Below are 20,161 nucleotides of genomic sequence, written 5' to 3'. Positions count from 1 at the left end.
CAACTGTGCCTTTGTTAGCAAATTAAGATACAAAAAATATGACTTAAACCTTGTGAATTCTGTATATGGTGGTTGAATGCCTATTTTGTTGCCTGCAAAAAAAAGGGGTGTGTGTTTGTGTGTGGAGATCATTGTTCCTAACCCTTCTAACCAGCCTTTTTAAGCCCTTCTAACACTGCAAACTCGCTATAATGGATTTGCAGCGCGTTATGTGGTTGGGGAGGGTAGAGGCAGAAGGCTGAAAAAACTCCTGTGCAAAAACCATGACCAAAGGCAACGGACGCAGCCTTCCTCCCTCTCAGTTTAAAGTGGACCTAACCCTCGGGTTCTTGCGCTGTTCCCAGAATGTCGCCCGCAGGAACAACACCAGGGGGCGGCACAACAAACAGCCTGATTCCTTCAGAGAAGCGCGGCTGGCTCGAACTTTTAGAAGCGAATGGCTTTGCGCCTCCCTCGCCAAGTTTTTGCCCGGCGGGCGGCGCGCACGCAAAGCGAGACGGTGGGACGGCGGCTGTGGCCAGAGGTAGTAGCCCTACGCGGCAGCGGCAGTGGCAGCGGCAGGGCTTCCAATTCTGACTCGCTGCTTCAGGAGAAAGAAACGAAGCGAGGGAGCCGTTGCCAGGAGGATGTGGAGGCGGCGGCGTAGGTTGCCATCGCTGCCGACTTCGTCCGCCTGGTGCAGGCGCTGCGCGGCAAGCGACAGTGCTGTTCTCTCGCTGCTTTTGCTGCTGGCGGGGCCGCTGAGTGCCTTCAACCTGGACGAAGAGAAGCTCGACATCTACAGCGGTCCCGAAGGCAGTTACTTCGGTTACGCGCTGGATTTTTACAGCCCTGCACCGAACGCGTAAGTAGCGGTCCTCTTTGATGGACGCCAGAATTGCCTTACTTGTTTTCGCTTGGAAATTGCAGGATGGATGCTGGCCGTTGCGGTTCATCCAGGCAAGTCATAGTGAGCCCCGGGACATGCCGAGTTTAGATCGTTTCGGAGCCGATACTTACTTTTTTCCCAGCTTCATCTAGACGTGGCTTCACCCTCAGGGAAGTGCCAATGAAGCCGTTATTCTCATAGTTACTATTGACTGTGACCGTGCAACGCAGAACTGCACAGGTTTGCCCGGAAACGATTCTCTTGTTAAGACAGGTTTCCAAATAAATGTTCGTAGCGATGGAGATCTGCCATTCCGCATCGTTGAATTCAATGGGATTGAATTCTGAGCAGAAAAGTAGAGATTCTGTTGTTATGGAGGTTCCATAGATTAAAATATGATGGTTTCTGGAAAAATATTTAATAGAGAACAAATAGTGGGCTTCCACCCCACCCAAACAATCTTCATCTTTTACCTACAGTGCCAGATAAAGTAATAAATACTCTGATAATTGTTGTGAATTTTAGTGATAGCAACAAAATATATGCAAATGAAGTACTTCCCATCCTTTAACTGAGCTCTACTGGGGTGGTAAGCTATGGACTTGTGGAAGAATCACCCATGAATCCACACACCTCTTTGCTTTAGAGAAAATTGACTTGATAATGACTTCAGTAAAATCAGAAGACTCCATAAAACTCTTTTGCAGCTAAGTAGGAAAGTTGTAGAGGAACACATAGTAATGAGCTGCTTGATCTGATGTTCAGTTGCAAGCCACTTCAAACTCTACATCAGAGTTCAGGCTAGTTCAGTCTTTCCCAAAATGCACCCACTAGTCTCAAAAGATCTGTACCAAAATTTCCAGCCACATGACTGGGAATCTTGAGAGATGTAGTCCCCTCAAATTTGGAGATAACCCAGATTCAACATACAAATTTTAATGTCTGTACATTTTACCTATAAAGTTGGATAGTAACAGCTTATCAATACTTTATATGATTTAAAGAAGAACTTTAAAGAAAAATAGATTACTTCTGTTTCAACCATCTAGAATTTGACATGTCTGAGATTACCTTTATAGTGTCATTTGAGGAGGACTACAGCAGGTGGCACCATTGAGACAACCTTGGCTGATCCCACAAACAGCTAAAGAGGGGTCAGAATAGAGTAGAACTTGGTATTTTGAGTGGCTGATTATCAGGACGGTACAGGACTGTATAATGCAATTCTGTAGAAGTCTGGAAGAATGCATTGGCAAATCATTTCCACATTGTTGCCAGAGAAATTCCTTAGATGTTTCCAAAAAGAATCACAAGAAGTTGAGTTCAACTCTTTGCCATTTTAATTAGGTAGGAAATCAAATTATCAGCTTCTAATTTTAGAAGCAAGTAACTTTCCACTAGTAGTAAGTATATTGTAGACTCTATCCTTAGACATCAAAAAAACATACTGTTGCAAACTGTGAATTATTGTCATTAACATAAATGAGAAACTTGTCTTGATAAAATCGGTATAGGAATGAAGCCAGATGACTATGTAGGTCTTGTCTGCTTTTTCTACCCTAAACTGCTTTGTGTTTCATAAATGAGTGGATAGACGAATATTCTTGCTCATTTAAATGAATTCTGTGTGGGGTAAGGTAGAACTTCTATTTGTGTACTTGTGGCCTTTGCTCTGTGGCTTTGCATTTACATCTGCAATTCATGATTTGATATTATAGGTAGAGGATGTTGAAGTGTGAATTGTATTGCGTCCTAAGTGTAATAATGGACATTGACTGCATGAATGTGGACATTGACTTTGTGGATAAATGATTCTGAAGATTATTTATTTTATTTATTTGTCAAAAGCTTACAATACAACAGAAACAAAAATAAACATAAGTTTAAATACAAGAAATAGGAACTAATAATTGGGGACAATAAGACAGGGACGGTAGGCATGATTATACGCTTGTGCACGCCCCTTACAGACCTCTTAGGAATGGGGTGAGGTCAATAGAGGTTAGTTTAAGGATAAAGGAGTTATATCCTAATTATCAAACATGGTGGCATGGATTGAATGGATCCTGGAAGATCTCAATGTATTGATGATCAGTTTAGGGAAGGAGTTGTTTGTACCTCTTTTGCATTTCTTCAAATAGGCAAATTGATGAAATTTGATGCTAAATAATTAAACCTGAAACAATAACAATAAAATGAATTTAGTAAAAACTCAAATGGAAAACCTAATAATAGCTGCAGAAAGCGTTAAAAATCAAGTGAAAAGTATTAAAACCTGGACATATCTTCAAAATGATCAATTGCATAGTTTTTGGCTCAAATATCTGACCAGCTTACATTCAATTATAGCTAAGCAGCCTAATGAAATATTACATAAAGGAGATATCAGTGACAGGTTAATAACTAGCAAAGTGTCAGGGTTCCGATGGATGCTCTAATCATGAGCCTTAAGCCAAGTTTCAAAAGAAATCCAATTATTTATTAGGAGCAACATGTCGGCACTTTCCCCAAATGCAGTTAGCTCTGCCCTACATAATTTACTGCCCACCTATGACATTATTTCCCCCCTCCTCCCAGGGTGTGTCATAAATCACATTCTCCAACCGAAGCACTTTCACAGGCTGTGAGAAACATATCTCTCCGGGCTGGATAACCTGAGACACAATCTGGAGAAAGGTATGCATGGAATGTACTTCTGTCATAGCAACAAACTATCATAGCAACAAACTGCTCCATCAGATCACCACCACCCGTCCTTTATATGGCAACTCGAGAACAAGCCAGGAATGCTTTATGAGTTGACATTCAGCTCCCCTCACTTCCTGAAAGTGACCTACACAAAGCAAAAATAATTTGCAGGTATAGAATTTAGGGGTGGGACATCCCCCCAGCTTGTTTGGATTTTCTGCACAGAAATTTGCTATAAGGCGATCAGCCTGGATGTTCCTATTCTTTAACCAAGATGCCTCTGATAAGGGGTAGTCCTTCCACTTGATTAACTATTGGAGCTCAGTGTTCGTTTGCCTGTTTCTTATAAGTTTGCACCATTTAGCTAATGCTTTTTTAATATTATCCCAAGTTGCTTTCAGTGTTGACATACAATCTGTCAAGCTGATCGAGGAGGGGGGGATTCCCTTGAATACTAAGGCATTGGGACGAAGTACAGGCTGATCAATACTTTGATGGGGTTAGTCCTGTGCTACTATGAACAGGATTATTGTACGGACCTCCACAAAAGGTAGGAGGTCCACTTAATCGGACTGCTGATAGCTCATGTTGCACCTCAGGTACTGGCATTCAGTCTCTCTGCCCCCACATTGGTGCTCGGATGAAAGGCTGAGCTAAGGCTGTGTGATGACCCAATGGGCAGCAGGAACTCCCTCCAGAACTTAACCATGAACTGGACTCCTCTATCTGAGATAATTCTTCATGGTATGGAGCTCCATATGCTTTAGGAACAGCTTGGCTAACTGGTGGACTGAGGATAGTCCGCTGCAGGATATGAAGTGCACCTGTTCAGAGAACAGGTCTATTACAATCCAGATCACTGTGTTCCCCCTCCCCACTTTTCTGCAACTTCACTATAAAGTCCATTGTAATTTCTTCCCGTGGCCTCGTCGGCTCTGCTACCAGTTGCAGCAGTCTGGGGGTGGTGGTTTCCTGGTCATTTTTTCATTGCGGCACAAATGGTGCAACTTTTCACATAATTGTTAATGTCTTTCTTTATGCCGAGCACCAGAATTGCCTCCGTGCTAAGTGTAAAGTCTTTAAGAACCCACAGTGGCCTGCCTGTTGGAATCGTAGCTCCTCTGGAGGATTAGGGTATGTAGGGATTCTGGGACATAAAAGTTTTGCTACCTTCCATGCCAGGTCATCCCTTTTTGTCAAGATGTGTTGATTGTCTCAGAACCAGGTATCTGCTAGCAGTTCACTTTTGAGTTTTGTAGTTAGACAGCAATGGAGACAGAGTTTTCTACAGATCAAGCAAGCTATCAAAGAGGACAAGCAGGTATTTTATTATATAAAATATAGCCTAGATCAAGTATTGGTGCAAGTTAAAAGTTGAATATATAGGAAACAAAACATGAATATTGAAATTGTAATAAAAACACAAATAGAACGCTAGCAAGGAAAAATACTACATGGTCAATTTCTAAAAAAATCCAAGTAGAAAGTAGATCAAAATAAACCCTGGCAATGACTTGAATAATAGAGTTGGAAGGGACATTGCCTGTCTTCTAGTCAAACCCACTGCTTAAGTAGGAGACTCTATATCAGGGGTGTCAAACTCAAGGCCATGGGCCAGATCTGGCCCACAAGGTCAGCCTGGAAATATCAAAGGAGCAGCCGGCGGTGCCTCTGTTGGCCAAAACAAGATGCAGGAGGGCATGTGAGCCCCCCGTGCAGGCCATTTTTGGCCCCACAGCCTCCTGCAGCACACTCATGGCCTGATTTCGGCTAGCAAAGGACTGCAGAAGGCATCCGTCCCGCCTTCTTCCCCCTCCTCCCCCTGGCTGGCTTGTGGAGGAAAACTACAATGCTGACCTGGCCCTTGAAGAAATCCAGTTTGAAACCCCTGCTCTATACTATTTCAGAGGAATGGTTGTCCAGTCTCTTTTTGAAAGTCTCCAGTGATGGACCACCCCCAACTTCTGAATGCAAGCTATTCCATTGGTTGATTGCTGTAACGGTTAGGAATTTTCTCCTTATTTCTAGTTGCTTCTCTCTTTGGTAGAACAATGGTTCCATCCATTGTTCCTTATCTTGCCTTTTGGTGCTTTGGAAAATACATTTGTCCCTTATCTTTGTAGGAGCCATTGAAATATTGGAACACTGCAACCATGTCTCCCCTAGTCCTTTTCATTACACTAGACATATTCAATGCCATTCTTCGTATGTTTTAGCCTCTAGCAGTGGTGGGATTCAATTTATTTTACTACGGGTTCTGTGGGCGTGGCTTGGTGGACATGGCAGGGGAAGGAGATTGTAAAACTCCAGTGAGACGTGGTATTTGCCAGTTCTCCGAACTACTCAAAATTTCTGCTACCAGTTCTGGTCAGAACCTGCTGAATACCACCTCTGGCCTCTAGCCATCATTCTTGTTGCTCTTCTCTCACTCTTACAGCTGGATTCTTACTTACAACTGGAATAGTTGTAAAAAAAAAAAGAATCTGAAGGTTTGATTTTGGCAAGCTATTTGAACTAATGCAATCAAGACCCCATTTGATAAATTATCAAATGATCCCAAGTTCAGATTATGCAAAGAAGCACAAAAAACAGTAAACCATATACTCATCTCATGTAAGAAGATTGCACAAACTGATTATAAACAAATATATAACACAGTTGACAAAATGATCTGTATACATTATCATGTGCCAGTAATGAAAAAGTGGTAGGAAATATAGTTGAAAATGTAATTAAAATGAGCAGGTTAAAATATTGTTGTATTCCTGAATACAAACTGATAAAGTTTTGGCTCATAACACACTATATTTAACTGTGGTTGAAAAGCAGAAAGTGTGGGTAATTTATGCAGCAATACCAGGGGACAATAGGATAGTAGTCAAAGAATTTGAAAATATCACAAAGTTTTACAATCTGAAAATCAAAATGGAAGTAAGGGATAGTCCTTTATTGGCCTAACAAATGTTATTAAAAGGAAAGTTTGACAGTGCTTTGTACTTATAAGAAGTGAATCTGAAAAGGACATGAATAAATTATCACTAATTCACAAATATTGAAATTGAATTTGGAAAACAAATATATTTACTAATGTACACATGGTTTTAAAAAGAGAAAGAAAAAGTTTTTTTAAAAAAATAAATTATAATTTAAAATAAAAAATCTATCTTTTAAAGTAATGTATTAGAAGTAACTAATTGTAAAGATGATCATTTCTAAAAATGTTTAGAGTTTTAAAATGAATATAAAATTGGAACAAGAAGTTTTCCGTTTGGATTGTTGGTTAAAGAACTTGAAAGTATGTTGTGACTTTTGCTATTATAGATGATGACAAGGCAGAAAATCTAATAAGTGAAAATGGAAAGATGTATTATTTCTCACAATGGAAAAAAGGATGGGAAAAATGGATTTGGTTGAGATGGCAATGTAAACTGTTTTAAACAAAGAAAATATTTTACTCAGTCTTATTTCCATTGGGAAATCACTTCTGTTTTTTTATGCTTGAAATAGAAAAAAATAAAACTTATGAGACTTTGAGGATTGAATAATTTGTGTAGTTACAGAAATGGCCCTAGTATAACTGAAAGTACTGCAAAAAGTTAATATTTCATTACGATAAAGAGACATAAATCAATGTTTTACCCTTTCTTTTCTAACCTGCGTTTCATTTTAAAATTTTCATTTTCATAATCCTTTATGTATTAAACATTTTAATGAAAGATTGAAAAAAATCAATACGGAAGGATTATGGCATAAACTGGCCAGGGTGATCCCAATGGTTATCGGCATGTTGGCTGCCATACCAAAAAATCTTGGATATATGTAAAAAAAATCTGCTCATTGACAAAATTTTCTTCTGATTAATTGTAATTATCCATTGTAATTCAATCCTTCAGTTGTATTTGAATATAACTTTCCTAGAATAAAATAGACCCCACAGTTTAAAAAAAATGCAATGCCTTCAAAGGAAGAATAGTTGAATGCCTGCTTCCATCAATGCTCCCAACATTTCCCTTGGAGCACACATTTGCCCTAAACCATTTAGCTGTGTGCCAAAAGTAATCTTCAACTTCACCACTAAATAGTAAATAGCGATGTTGGACAGGAATTTTTACTAGCCCAGAACCCAGTGTCTGACCTAGAGAGAGCTCGGTCTCTGGCCCTCTATAACCAAAGAAATAACCAGAAAAATAATAGGAAAACATTGTTTTTTAGCTTTGGTATTTCTTCTTCTCGCTTTCTAAAAACACAGTTCCTTGGTGTTTGTTCGGTGCCATAGATTATTATTTGACATTCTTTGCCATTTGACAAACATTATTTAAGATTAGAAATGAGGTGGTCGTTTTTTGGTTTTTTTGCTGTTGCTTGACCGAATGCTTTTCTTTTCTTGACTGACTCTGATTTTTGTGATCAGAAAAGGGTTTCTGGAATGAGATCTCTATCAACTTGCCTGGGCTTTTTCAAATTCATTCTTAGTGTTTTTCTCTTGCCTCTTTTGCAGAGTAAGTATCCTAGTTGGAGCACCTAAAGCCAACACAACCCAGCCAGACATAGTGGAAGGAGGAGCTGTCTACTATTGCCCTTGGCCAGCCACGGAGTGTAAACAGATCCCTTTTGATAATAAAAGTAAGCAAATTGTTTCTTTGTCATCCTCTGCATGGGACTGTTCAGCCAAATTCTGTCACTGATCATGGCCCCAGGTGCCAGCTGATCGGATCTTCCTTTCGTTATGTCAGTTTGTCTGATCTAAATCTCTTTAAGGAAGACACAGTTCTTAGATATTAAATGACTTGTGCAAAAGAATCCTGAAAGAAATAATATGATGTCCAAGAGTTGGACTTGTATAACTTCTATCTTAGCAAAAGTATCTGATTATGCTTGATTAGAGTTCATTGGAGTCTGTTTTATTCATCTGCCCATTTAGAAGTTAGACTTTTAGTTCATAGGTTTTCCTCCATATTTTTAATCTCTCTCCTAAAAATTGCCGGACCATCTGCAATAGGCCAAGGTATGGACTTTTTTGGGAAGATATATGAAACAGCTGGAAAATAGGTAAACTTATTTATATTAAATGTAATAATGCCCTGTCTGCAAACCCACGGTAGCATGGGTTTTTTTGTTCAGAGACTGGTTCTTCTCTGGCATTTCAAACACTATGCATCTCCCAATCATTAAAAAAAAGTGTTGCAAGGGAATCATCTTCTAACAAATTATTGCCTCATTTAATGACCAAAGTTATAAGAGTGCAAAAAAAGGGCTTGCAGCCAGTCTTTCATATTCATTCATTTATTCATTCATTCAATTTGTATGTGGCCTCTCAATTCTATACAAGTAAACAGGCAAACAGTCATAAATAAATTACTATTGCATAACAAAAAGCAAAATACAACAAGGAGGATGTTTTAATTCATGGTTGTTAACACTGCCAGCAGATGGGATCTGTCATACACTTGGAGTCCCAGGCCCAGAACCAAATCTTTAGATCCTTAGGAAAGCCAGCAGGGTCAGGGCCATCCTGATCTCCAGAAGAAGAATGCTTCATAGGGTGGGTGGAACAGCAAAAAAAGGAATATTTCCTGGGCCCACTAGCTGATATTCCCTGAACAATGGACTTTGGGAGCATTCTCATCCTGCCGGACCAGATTGAATAGACATAAAAGACTGCTATAAGATGGTCCCTCAGATAATTTGGTCATAAGCTATGAAGGGTTTAAAGGTAACAAGTAAAGATGCTAGTTGTCACCGTTAAAGCCCTTCATAGCATGGGACCAGGTTGTCACATCTACCCAACCCAACAGAATGCGGAGGCAGGGAATGCTGCAGGTCCTATCCCCTAGGGAGATATACCTGGTGGGATCCAGAAGAAGGGACTTTTCCATGGTGGTTCCTCTCTCTGGAACGTTATCCCCCCAGAGATTAGAATGGTCCCACTCTAGCACTCTTCTGGAAGGCACTGAAGACCTGGTTCTGCTAGCGGGCCTGGGAAACCTAGAGCAGGATGGAGCCCATTAAAAGGCTCATGTGATCTGCTGTCATCGAGGCAGGCGGTGATTTTATTATATTGTATTTATTTATTTGATTCTTTTTATTAGTTTTATTGTTTTAAATGACATTTTATATTCTGTAAGCCGCCTTGAGACACCATGTGCAAATAAGCAGTGTGTGTGTGTGTGTGTGTGTGTGTGTGTGTGCATATATACATATACATATACATATACATACATACATACATACATACATACATACATACATACATATATATACAAACACAATATAGAAGCCTGATGATGGCAGATGAGATTCTGCCGAAACATTGCTACAACTTTAAAAGCACAACTATAATGACATGGGAAAATACCCGAACAAAGCTGAATACCATACATGTAAGTACCCGTGAAAACTTAAGAAAACAAATATATATATCTTGAGTTTTCACGGGTACTTACATGTATGGTGTTTGGATCTTTTCCCGTGTAAGATTGAGAGTATCTTGGTGACGTTTCGATGAGGTCCCACTTGCCATCTTCAGGCTAGTGCTTTCGTCTTCATGCTTGTGTGAGCAAAGCATGATTGGAGCTGCCGTCTCTCTATAAAGACTGGTGGGGATGTTGGCTGTATTGTCATTTCTTGATTGGTTGATGGAGTTGATGTTTGCAGATTGGCTGGCTTTTTCATAAGAACATGTGTGGCTGAGGTATGGGCTGTGTGTCTATCAGCCTTCTGTGTTGTAATGACCTGGGTAATGGGCTGTGTGATGACCTTCTGGGTTCTATTGTTGAGACATCCTGTAATCTCCTGGGTCATTGGCTGTGTTGTAATATCCTGAGGTTTTGTGGTGTAACCTCCTGAGTTCCGTGATGTGATATCCTGAGCGGGTGGCTGTGATGTGACATTCCGAGTTTTAGTTTGGCTCCGAGTTTGAGGTCTGGTTATATGTTCATGGCATGTGTCAGTTTGCTTGGTTTGGTGTTAGGGGTGTGTGGCAGCTGGTGATGCAGCTGTGGTCTTGTTTTTGGACAGTGGTTGCCTTTCGTCTATGGGGTGGGTTTGGGTTTGAGTCTGGTGAGGGAGATTGGTGGTGGTGTCATGTGTTGTTTTGGGTCCGATGTTGGTTTTCATGGCTGGGACTCATTTGTTGATAAGGGCTAGTTTCCAGATGTCTGGTAGGTGGGAGATATTGTCCTGTTTATTCATGTTATGGGGGTGTTTCTCTATTTCGATGGCTTCCCTGATTATTCTCTTGTTGAAGTGTTCAGTATTGGAGATTAATTTGGTTCCCTCAAAATTAATTTCATGTCCTGTGGCTTTAAGGTGCTGGAAAAGGGAGGAAGTATTTTCTTTTTTTCTGACTGCATTCTTGTATTCTGCGATGTGTGCATTTATTCTCCTGTTGTCCAATGTATGTGGCTGGGCAATTGTTGCATGGTATTTTACAACACCTCCACCAAGGAGTTTAGCCAAACCAAAACCCGGAACATCACATCACAGCCACCTGCTCAGGATATCACATCACATCACACACACACACACACACACACACACACACACACACACACACACACACATACACTGCTCAAACAAATAAAGGGAACACAAAAATAAGATATCCTAGATCTGAATGAATGAAATATTCTTATTAAATACTTTGTTCATTACATAGTTGAATGTGCTGACAACAAAATCACACAAAAATTATCAATGAAAATCAAATTTACCAACTCATGGAGGTCTGGATTTGGAGTTACACTCAAAACTAAAATGGAAAAAAAACACTACAGGCTGATCCAACTTTGATGTAATGTCCTTAAAACAAGTCAAAATGAGACTCAGTAGTATGTGTGTGTGGCCTCCATGTGCCTGTATGAACTCCCTACAATGCCTGGGCATGTTCCTGATGAGGTGGCAGATGGTCTCCTGAGGGATCTCCTCCCACACCTGGACTAAAGCATCCCCCAACTCCTGCACAGTCTGTGGTGCAACATGGTGTTGGTGGATGGAGTGAGACATGATGTCCCAGATGTGCTCAATTGGATTCAGGTCTGGGGAATGGGCAGGCCAGTCCATAGCATCAATGCCTTCATCTTGCGGGAACTGCTGACACATTCCAGCCACATGAGGTCTAGCATTGTCTTGCATTAGGAGGAACCCAGGGCCAACCACACCAGCATATGATCTCACAAATGGTCTGAGGATCTCATCTCGGTACCTAATGGCAGTCAGGCTACCTCTAGCGAGCACATGGAGGGCCGTGCGGCCCCCTAAAGAAATGCTACCCCACACCATTACTGACCCACTGCCAAACCGGTCATGCTGGAGGATGTTGCAGGCAGCAGTTCTCTATGGCATCTCCAGACCCTGTCACATCTGTCACATGTGCTCAGTGTGAACCTGCTTTCATCTGTGAAGAGCACAGGGCGCCAGTGGCGAATGTACCAATCTTAGTGTTCTCTGTCCTGCACGGTGTTGGGCTGTAAGCACAACCCCCACCTGTGGACGTCGGGACCTCATACCGCTCTCATGGAGTCTGTTTCTGACCATTTGAGCAGCCACACGCACATCTGTGGCCCACTGGAGGTCATGTTGCAGGGCTCTGTCAGTGCTCCTCCTGTCCCTCCTTGCACAAAGGCAGAGGTAGCGGTCCTGATGCTGGGTTGTTGCCCTCCTACGGCCTCCTCGACATCTCCTGATGTACTGGCCTGTCTCCTGGTAGCACCTCCATGCTCCGGACACTACGCTGACAGACACAGCACACCTTCTTGCCACAGCTCGCTTTGATGTGCCATCCTGGATGAGCTGCACTACCTGAGCCACTTGTGTGGGTTGTAGACTCCGTCTCATGCTACCACTACAGTGAAAGCATTGCCAGCATTCCAAAGTGACCAAACCATCAGCCAGAAAGCGTAGGAGAAGTGGTCTGCAGTCACCACCTATAGAACCACTCCTTTATTGGGGATGTCTTGCTAACTGCCTATGCTTTCCACCTGTTCTCTATTCCATTTGCACAACAGCATGTGAAATTCATTGTCAATCAGTGTTGCTACCGAAGTGGACAGTTTGATTTCACAGAAGTGTGATTGACTTGGAGTTCCATTGTGTTGTTTAAGTGTTCCCTTTATTTTTTTGAGCAGTGTGTGTGTGTTTGTGTGTGTGTGTGTGTGTGTGTGTGTTAAGTTTTTGCGGGTACTTACATGTATGGTATTCAGCTTTGTTCGGGTATTTTCCCACGTCATTATAGTTGTGCTTTGAAAGTTGTAGCAAAGTTTCAGCAGAATCTCATCTGCCATCATCAGGCTTCTATATTGTGTTCATCGAACACAGACCCCAGCCAATCAGTACACAGCCAACCCCCAACCAATCAGAACACAGCCAAACCCCCAACCAATCAGAACACACCCCCACCCAATCAGAACACAGCCAAGCCCCCCACCTAATCAATTCACACCCCCACTAGCAATTAAAAGGAAGAAGCAGCTGCAAGCTCACATTACTCCGAGAAGCACAAAGCCGAAGACACAAGCCTGAAGATGATGAATGAGACTTCATCGAAACGTCGCCTAGATACTTCCAATTTTACATGGGAGAAAACCTGAATAACCAAAGATATATATATATATACATACATACATACATACATACATACATACATACATACATACATACATTATGTCATCCGGTTACTAACATTCCCTATTTGTGTGTAAAGTAACCAATCCTGGAAAGGGAATGTTACAAAATACCATGCAGCTACATTCTTAATCATTAGAAGATTCTGAAATTCTGAATGCCCTTCAGGTACAACCTCATACAGAGAACATTAAGTAATCTAGAAAGGAGATTAATAAGGGCATGAATAACAATGAGCAGGGCCTTCTGATCCAGGAGTGGGCACAGCTAGCGCATAATCTAAAAATGTACAAAAGGATGCTATCTTCTTTACCAGCAGGAGCCATGAGTTCAAGAGGACCCCCCCTTATTAGCTCTGTTAGAGGGAGTTCCAATCTACCCAAGACAAAAGACAGGTCCTTAGCACCAGAATGTCCCACACCCAAACCCACAGTTGACCTGAAGCCTATTGACCCATCCAGGCCTGAACAGCCTCCAGGCACTGAGACAGGAAATCTATAGTATCTATCTGGTGGCCTGGGATGGAGATATGAAACTGGGTATCATCAGCCTACTGGTGATATCACATCAAACCATTGGATAACCTCACCCAGTGGCCTTATATTCAACATGAGAGGGGAAAGGGCCAAGCCCCAACAGGGGCCATGGGTTGGATCTCTCTTCTTTTTTCAAAACTGACTAGGACTGGCCCCAGAGTGAGTAGGAAAACCAGCACTGTATAATGCTACCCACCTCCAATTGCCAAGATGGTTCAAAAGGATATCATGATTAATGGTATCAAAAGCTGCTGAGAGGTCAAGAGGAGAAAGGATCTACTCCATCCTACTTCCACCAAAGGAAGAATTTGATCAGTATTCACTCTGTCCCATATCCATGCCTGAATCACAACTGGAAAGGGTCCAGGCAATCTGTTTTAACTGTGACCACCTTCCCACAATTTTCCTTAAATGGGAATGTTAGTAACTGGATGAATTCTAGCTTGCTTAAGCAATGATCCTTTAAGATTTGGGTGTACCCAAATTTAGAAAAAGGCAGGACCTTTCCCAACATCACCTGAATCATCTTAAGTTAGGATTGTCCCTGCATCCTATCATTATATGACTCCATTCTTTTGTTTCACAACCAGTAGAGTCAATGGAGATCATGGAAGTAAGACTGCAAATCACAGTCATGTGATGTCTTATTTAATCAGTGGTGATTCATTTAACAACCAAACAGGAAGTGATCTAACTGTTGCGGTCATAAGATTTTTCACTTAGTGACTGTGGCAGTTAGCCACAGATTTGCCAACCCCAACTGCAGTCTACCTATATTCCCACTTCTCTGTGGGCTTGGCATAGTCTGTCTGTCTGTCTGTCTGTCTGTCTGTCCAGCTATCTATCTATCTGTCCATCTATCCATCCATCCATCCATCCATCCATCCATCTATCAGCTATCCATCCATCATCTATCTATCTATCTATCTATCTATCTATCTATCTATCTATCTACCTACCTACCTACCTACCTACCTACCTACCTACCTACCTACCTACCTACCTACCTACCTATCTATCTATCTATCTATCTATCTATCTATCTATCTATCTATCCAGCTATCTATCCAGCTATCTATCTATCCAGCTATCTATCTATCCCTCCCTCCATCTATTTATCTATCTATCCATCTATCTATCTATCCATCCATCCATCCATCCATCCATCCATCCATCCATCCATCCATCCAACTATCTATCCAGCTATCTACCCATTCATCCATTCTCCCATGCCAGATTATATTCGGCATATGAAAAGAAGGAAAAAATGTGTTTTAGTCTAGTTTTTAACTTCTATGGGTTACTAGGAGAGAAATATAATTCATTTCTACAAAGATCCATGATGTAATTCTTTATGTCCTATCACTCTTGATTTTTTTTTATATATCCCAGTTCACATTTAATTTCTTTTTTGTTGTTGTTTTAAATATATATTTGATTTCATACAAGTTGGTTCATCATTAGCTTCTAAAATTAAAATGTGATCAAGGTTGGGATTTAGCAGCTTTCTATCTAACAAGTCTTCTGCCCATTAAAAAAAGCATAAAAGCACCCAGTTTTGCATGCATATTTCTCTCAAATGTAATGGAGGCTGGGTGGAAATTAACAGAGGAATAATATGGATCACATCCAAATGCATCCCCCCACAACAGATGGTTCTTATTTAATTAAAGGGAAAACACATTTGAAACAAATTGTGCAGTTTGTTTTCTGTTGTTTCCCTTTGTATGGCCCTCAAAATCGATTTATTGCTAGTGTCTTCTGCAACATTAAAATTGAAAGGCTTTAATTTAAACAGATCCAATTGTTAGAAGCGACAGCTAGGATTCATCAAGTTCAGCTTTTTTTTTTTCCTGGGTTCTTTCGTGTGTGCAAGTGTGTGTCTCCACACTCATTTTGATGTCAGAACTTCTCTGGACGAATGAAACAAAATCAGTACAGTAAACCAAGAGCTTAGACCACTTAATAGCTTTCAGAATAAATATTCTCCTGCCCATAAATTAACAAGTCAATATGACCATTCAGAATTAAAATCCAAACATAAAACAGCTGAGAAACAGAATTTTTCAGATGGACAATGCAATGGATTAAATTTAGGTCAGTCTTCACCTTCTGACCTAAAGACTGACCTAAATCTATTCCATGTTGATATTATTAAACTGAAGGTACATGGGCAAATATCTTGATAGAATGAAATAGAGCTTCTGAAAGCTTACATCACCTCTAGTCTTCTCGTTCTCTGTATTCAAAAGATCTTGGTAAAGAGGAATGAAATCTAACTGGTTTAATATTTTAATTAAAAGGGAACACTTCAAGTATATCAATCTGTTTATAGAAGACTTAGAATTATGTTCATCAAAATTCTGGATATCACAAAAATATAAAGGAGGCAGAGAAACACTATTAAAACAAAACAATTTAGGTGCAGAACTTTGGTTCACACAAATTTAAAGGTAAATTCAGCCTCCTTGGTCAATTGTATAATAAAATAATTTAAACATTATTATTACGTAAAGTGAGATTACAAAGGACAGCTGCAAGCAAGAAGATAAACATACCAGACAATAACCACATTCCTATTTTGGACCCCATTTCCAGTTTGTATTAAATGCTGAACACAAAACTCCTTTGAAAGGTTTTTCACACTTGGAGGGAAAGCTGTTGTTTTCTCTCCCCGTTCCTGATTATGCTAGCTTTTTGGATAGTATATGGGATTTTTAATCTTTTCTTGCAAGGAAACTGCAGAGCAGATTTGGATGAATTTCTCACTTCTGTTGCCAATAATAACAACCATGTAGTCAGTGGACCAGCAATGGAAAGGAGATAACTTTCTACAAGTGGTTTTATTGAAAAAACAATAGTAATTATACACATGTCTTATATCAATTTGAAATAATTCTATTTTGCTTTGAAGTTACTCAAGGTACTTTTTTCTCTTTGCATTAAGGTGGGGGAGGGGATCACAAAAAGTGAACAATCTCAGCCAAATCTTGAGAGATCTCACCACAATCTCATGTTGAGTAAATATGTGAAGGATGGGAATATTGCTTCCCACTAATAAAGTAACCTTTCTCTACCATCTCATCTGTTGTACAGTTACCAACCCAGTCCAGTATCAGTCATTAGTGATTTAAACATGCTGGATCAAAGCTGACCCTATCTAGTTGAGTGCAATATTTTGAGACACACCGTGGTCACATATGAACCTCTTAGGCAGTGGTGGGATTCAATTTTTTTTACTACTGGTTCTGTGGGATGGTTTGGTAGGCATGGTGTGCCTTGGTTGGCATGGCAGGGGACAGATACTATAAAATCTCCATTCCCACCCAATCCCATTAACCTGCTTTTCATCTCCGTTCTCCTGTGCAAGGCAACAAAAGAAGATCCAGCTGATCAGCTGGAACTCAGGAGGCAGAGAATAGATGGGGTGAGGCCAGTCAATGGTGGCATTTGCCTGTTCTCTGAACTACTCAAAATTTCCATTACTGGTTCTGCAGAACTGGTCAGAACTGCTGAATACCACCTCTGCTCTTAGGGTAGAAAAGCAGACCTTATAAATCCATTAAGAAGGCAGTCTGGAACATTAAAGATTCATATAAATTGGATCAGGGTTCATACAAGGATAATAAAGATACTTAGATGATTCAGAACAGAGGATATTGAAGTGGAGACTGAATGAATTAGGAATATTTTACTCATAGGAAACATTGAGGAAAAATATGATAAGATCATTCAAGTATCCGATAGGATATCACGAAGAAAAAGACTAGGATCTGTTCTTCACTGTTCCAGACATAGAGACATGGATTTAAATTCCAGGAGGAAGGATTCCATTTGACTAAATTGTTATAGTAACTGCAGTTTGACAATGGAACCAATTATTCAGGCTCTCCAGACTTTGCCTGTGCTAAAGTGGAGGCTGGATAGCATCTGTAGGACTGTTTTAATTTGGCTTTCTGCCCAGAGCAGATAGTTGGACTCAGTAGCCCCTTCCAACTGTATGGTTCTATTATCTTCCATTGTTGCTGTTTCCTAGGAACTGATATTTCAGACATGGTGCCTGATCCTGGAGTCAACTTATAACCCAGCTGTGCCCAGACTGTTTCTTTGCAGACCACTACATCATCCTCAAATTGTTTTGCATAAGGAAGGTTTTTTTTTCATATGTTCTTTTAAGCCTGCCAGATAAAAACCACCAATCAAATTCCACATTCCCATATTTCAACTGCTTCATGTATAAAGCACATCACATTGAGACATCACCAAAAAAATTATAATTTAAAAACAGCAACCATTATATTGTGCAACATGATGAGTTAGGCAAGTGACACTAGACATAATAGTTAACATGACACAAAGTTACATAGGAGTATATCTCCCTGTTTTTAGTGGAATTCCTGTAATATATGGAATACAGGTTGAAAATTGTTAGTGTAGACCTGTAGCCAATAAAAAATATTCTTATTTATTTAAATAATTTCTATGGTTACCCAACTGGAATACTGCAAATCTAGACAGTTTATCAGAAACCCAAAACAAAGAAAAACAAAATGACAATTCCAGTTGAAATCCATACACAACTATTAAAAAGTGATTTGCAATTACTACTCTCCATTGATAGGAACTTCTATTATCATGGCCCCAGTGGCCAAGAAAAAAAGTAACAAAAAAGTAATAACAAATTCTTTAGATCCTTTCTAAAAGCCATCCAGGTCAAGACCAACTTCCAGAAGGCAGGAGCCTCAATGGAAAAGGAATGACCACTGGTCACCAGAAGACGCTGTTTTGTGGGAACATGCTTGTCCAATTAGAGCATGTGGAACAGATAAATGGCATTGAGGATAATCTAGTCTGGTGCCCCATAGGACTTTTTAGGTGATAATGTTGTGAGATTCCCTGAATCATGTACTTCAGCTTTATATAACCATATAAAACAAATAAAAACAACCTGAATTATATTGGGAAGCCTACAGGAAGCCAATTTAGTTTATGAATCAGAGGTGTTACTTGGGCACATGACAAAACCCCCAAACTACTAGAAATTCCAGACTTGCTCTCCAGAATTCTTCTATTGTGGTGATCCCTAAACTTGGCATCTTTAAAACTTGTGGACTTCAACTCCCAGAATTCTCCAGCCAGCTGGCTGGAGAATTCTGGGAGTTGAAGTCCACAAGTCTTAAAGTTGCCAAGTTTGGAGACCTCTGTTCTACTGTCAAGTAGCACAACAGGGAAACTAATTAAAAACCAAACCCAATAGGAGTAGTTGCTCACTCTTAAATATTGTAGCAGAAAGTTCCATAATTTAATTGTTTGCTTCTGCCATATGTAGCTTTTTGGCCTAACAACTGCTACTGTGTATTAGCATCATCAATTGCGCAGCCCTCCAGATGTGTGGAATTCATCATTCAGAATTCCCAGAAAGGCTTGTGTAGGATAAAGGAATTCTGAATACTGAAGTCCATATATTTATATGTATTCCTAAAAGGGAGAGGTAGGAAGAGAGGGAGGGGAGATGTAGATTAAAAAAAAGTGTTTGTAAACCATCTCAGGAGTCTTGAAAAGTGTGATAAAATGTATTTTAAAAAGATATACTGATACTATTTATGGAACAATTTTATTGCTTTTAGTATAGTTCAATAGTCTTTGTGATATTTTTAATGAAATATTAATTGGAACAAATAGATTCAGACTTAAATTTGATTTGTGAGTAATAAGTTGATATATTTCTAGATGTATTGTTATGTAAGTTGAGTATGTATCATCATTGTAGGCAACAAACAGAATCTTGAAAAATGCTTCAATTAATATTATCATTCCCTGATCTGCCAGAAGGGGTAGCTAGAGAGCAACCTAAAATGAATCCTCTTGTGGAAAAATACTAAATTATTAAATATGGTTCAAAATAATGACCAAATTCTTCCTTTAAAGATGTACCTTTAAAAAATGCAAGCAGAAATTCTTTCCTCTGTGTCCACCTTCTTTTTCTACCGCTGAAGTTATAGCATCTGAAAAATGCTGCTTATGGATCCCTTTTGTGTGTGTTGAATTGTACGTTGAAAAGTACAATTTGTGTTTTCTATCCAAAGTAGGAACTTCATGTCAAGGATCAAGGAGGAAAAAAATATAAAGAAGAAATAAGTCTATTTGTTCAGTAAAAGAGTTGGTTGTGCCAAAATCCAGGTACTGTTTAGGGAAAGAAGTGTATACATTGTGCGTCTCCAGAAATTCAGTCACTTGAAAAAATTATTTTAAAAGATGATAAGGTCTTGTGAGATATATAGCATGAAGTAAAATTTAAGAGTGATAAGTCTTGAAAAATATTGTGTTTGGATGCCAGAGATTTGAGGTACCAATTTTACCTTTAAAAGATGAAATATTTATTCCTGATTACATTTATCAACTACCTTTTAAGGAAAGAAAAAAAAAACAGATGCAAATGATCTTGCTT

The 20,161-nt window shown here is 39.8% G+C and overlaps 1 protein-coding gene across 2 annotated transcripts in view; it reads left to right on the top strand.

The window, feature by feature from the left end:
* The first annotated feature begins 401 nt into the window (after positions 1 to 401).
* The window catches only part of ITGA8 (integrin subunit alpha 8), a 152,076-nt gene continuing 132,316 nt past the window's right edge, over positions 402 to 20,161 (top strand). The window contains exons 1-2 of one of the 2 annotated variants that reach the window (XM_026716137.2): positions 402 to 844; positions 8,055 to 8,179. In XM_026716137.2, coding sequence (XP_026571922.1) covers positions 627 to 844; positions 8,055 to 8,179 — 343 coding nt within the window. In that variant the 5' untranslated portion in view covers positions 402 to 626. The remainder of the gene's footprint in view (positions 845 to 8,054; positions 8,180 to 20,161) is intronic. The other variant, XM_087917705.1, reaches the window with a different exon arrangement.

This window comes from Pseudonaja textilis, chromosome Z (assembly GCF_049901715.1).
Source record: "Pseudonaja textilis isolate UNSWEBS1 chromosome Z, rPseTex1.2, whole genome shotgun sequence".
Taxonomy (NCBI): Eukaryota; Metazoa; Chordata; class Lepidosauria; order Squamata; family Elapidae; genus Pseudonaja; species Pseudonaja textilis.
The sequence above is the reverse complement of the archived record's forward strand: the minus strand, read 5'-3'. Positions and strand labels throughout refer to the sequence as shown.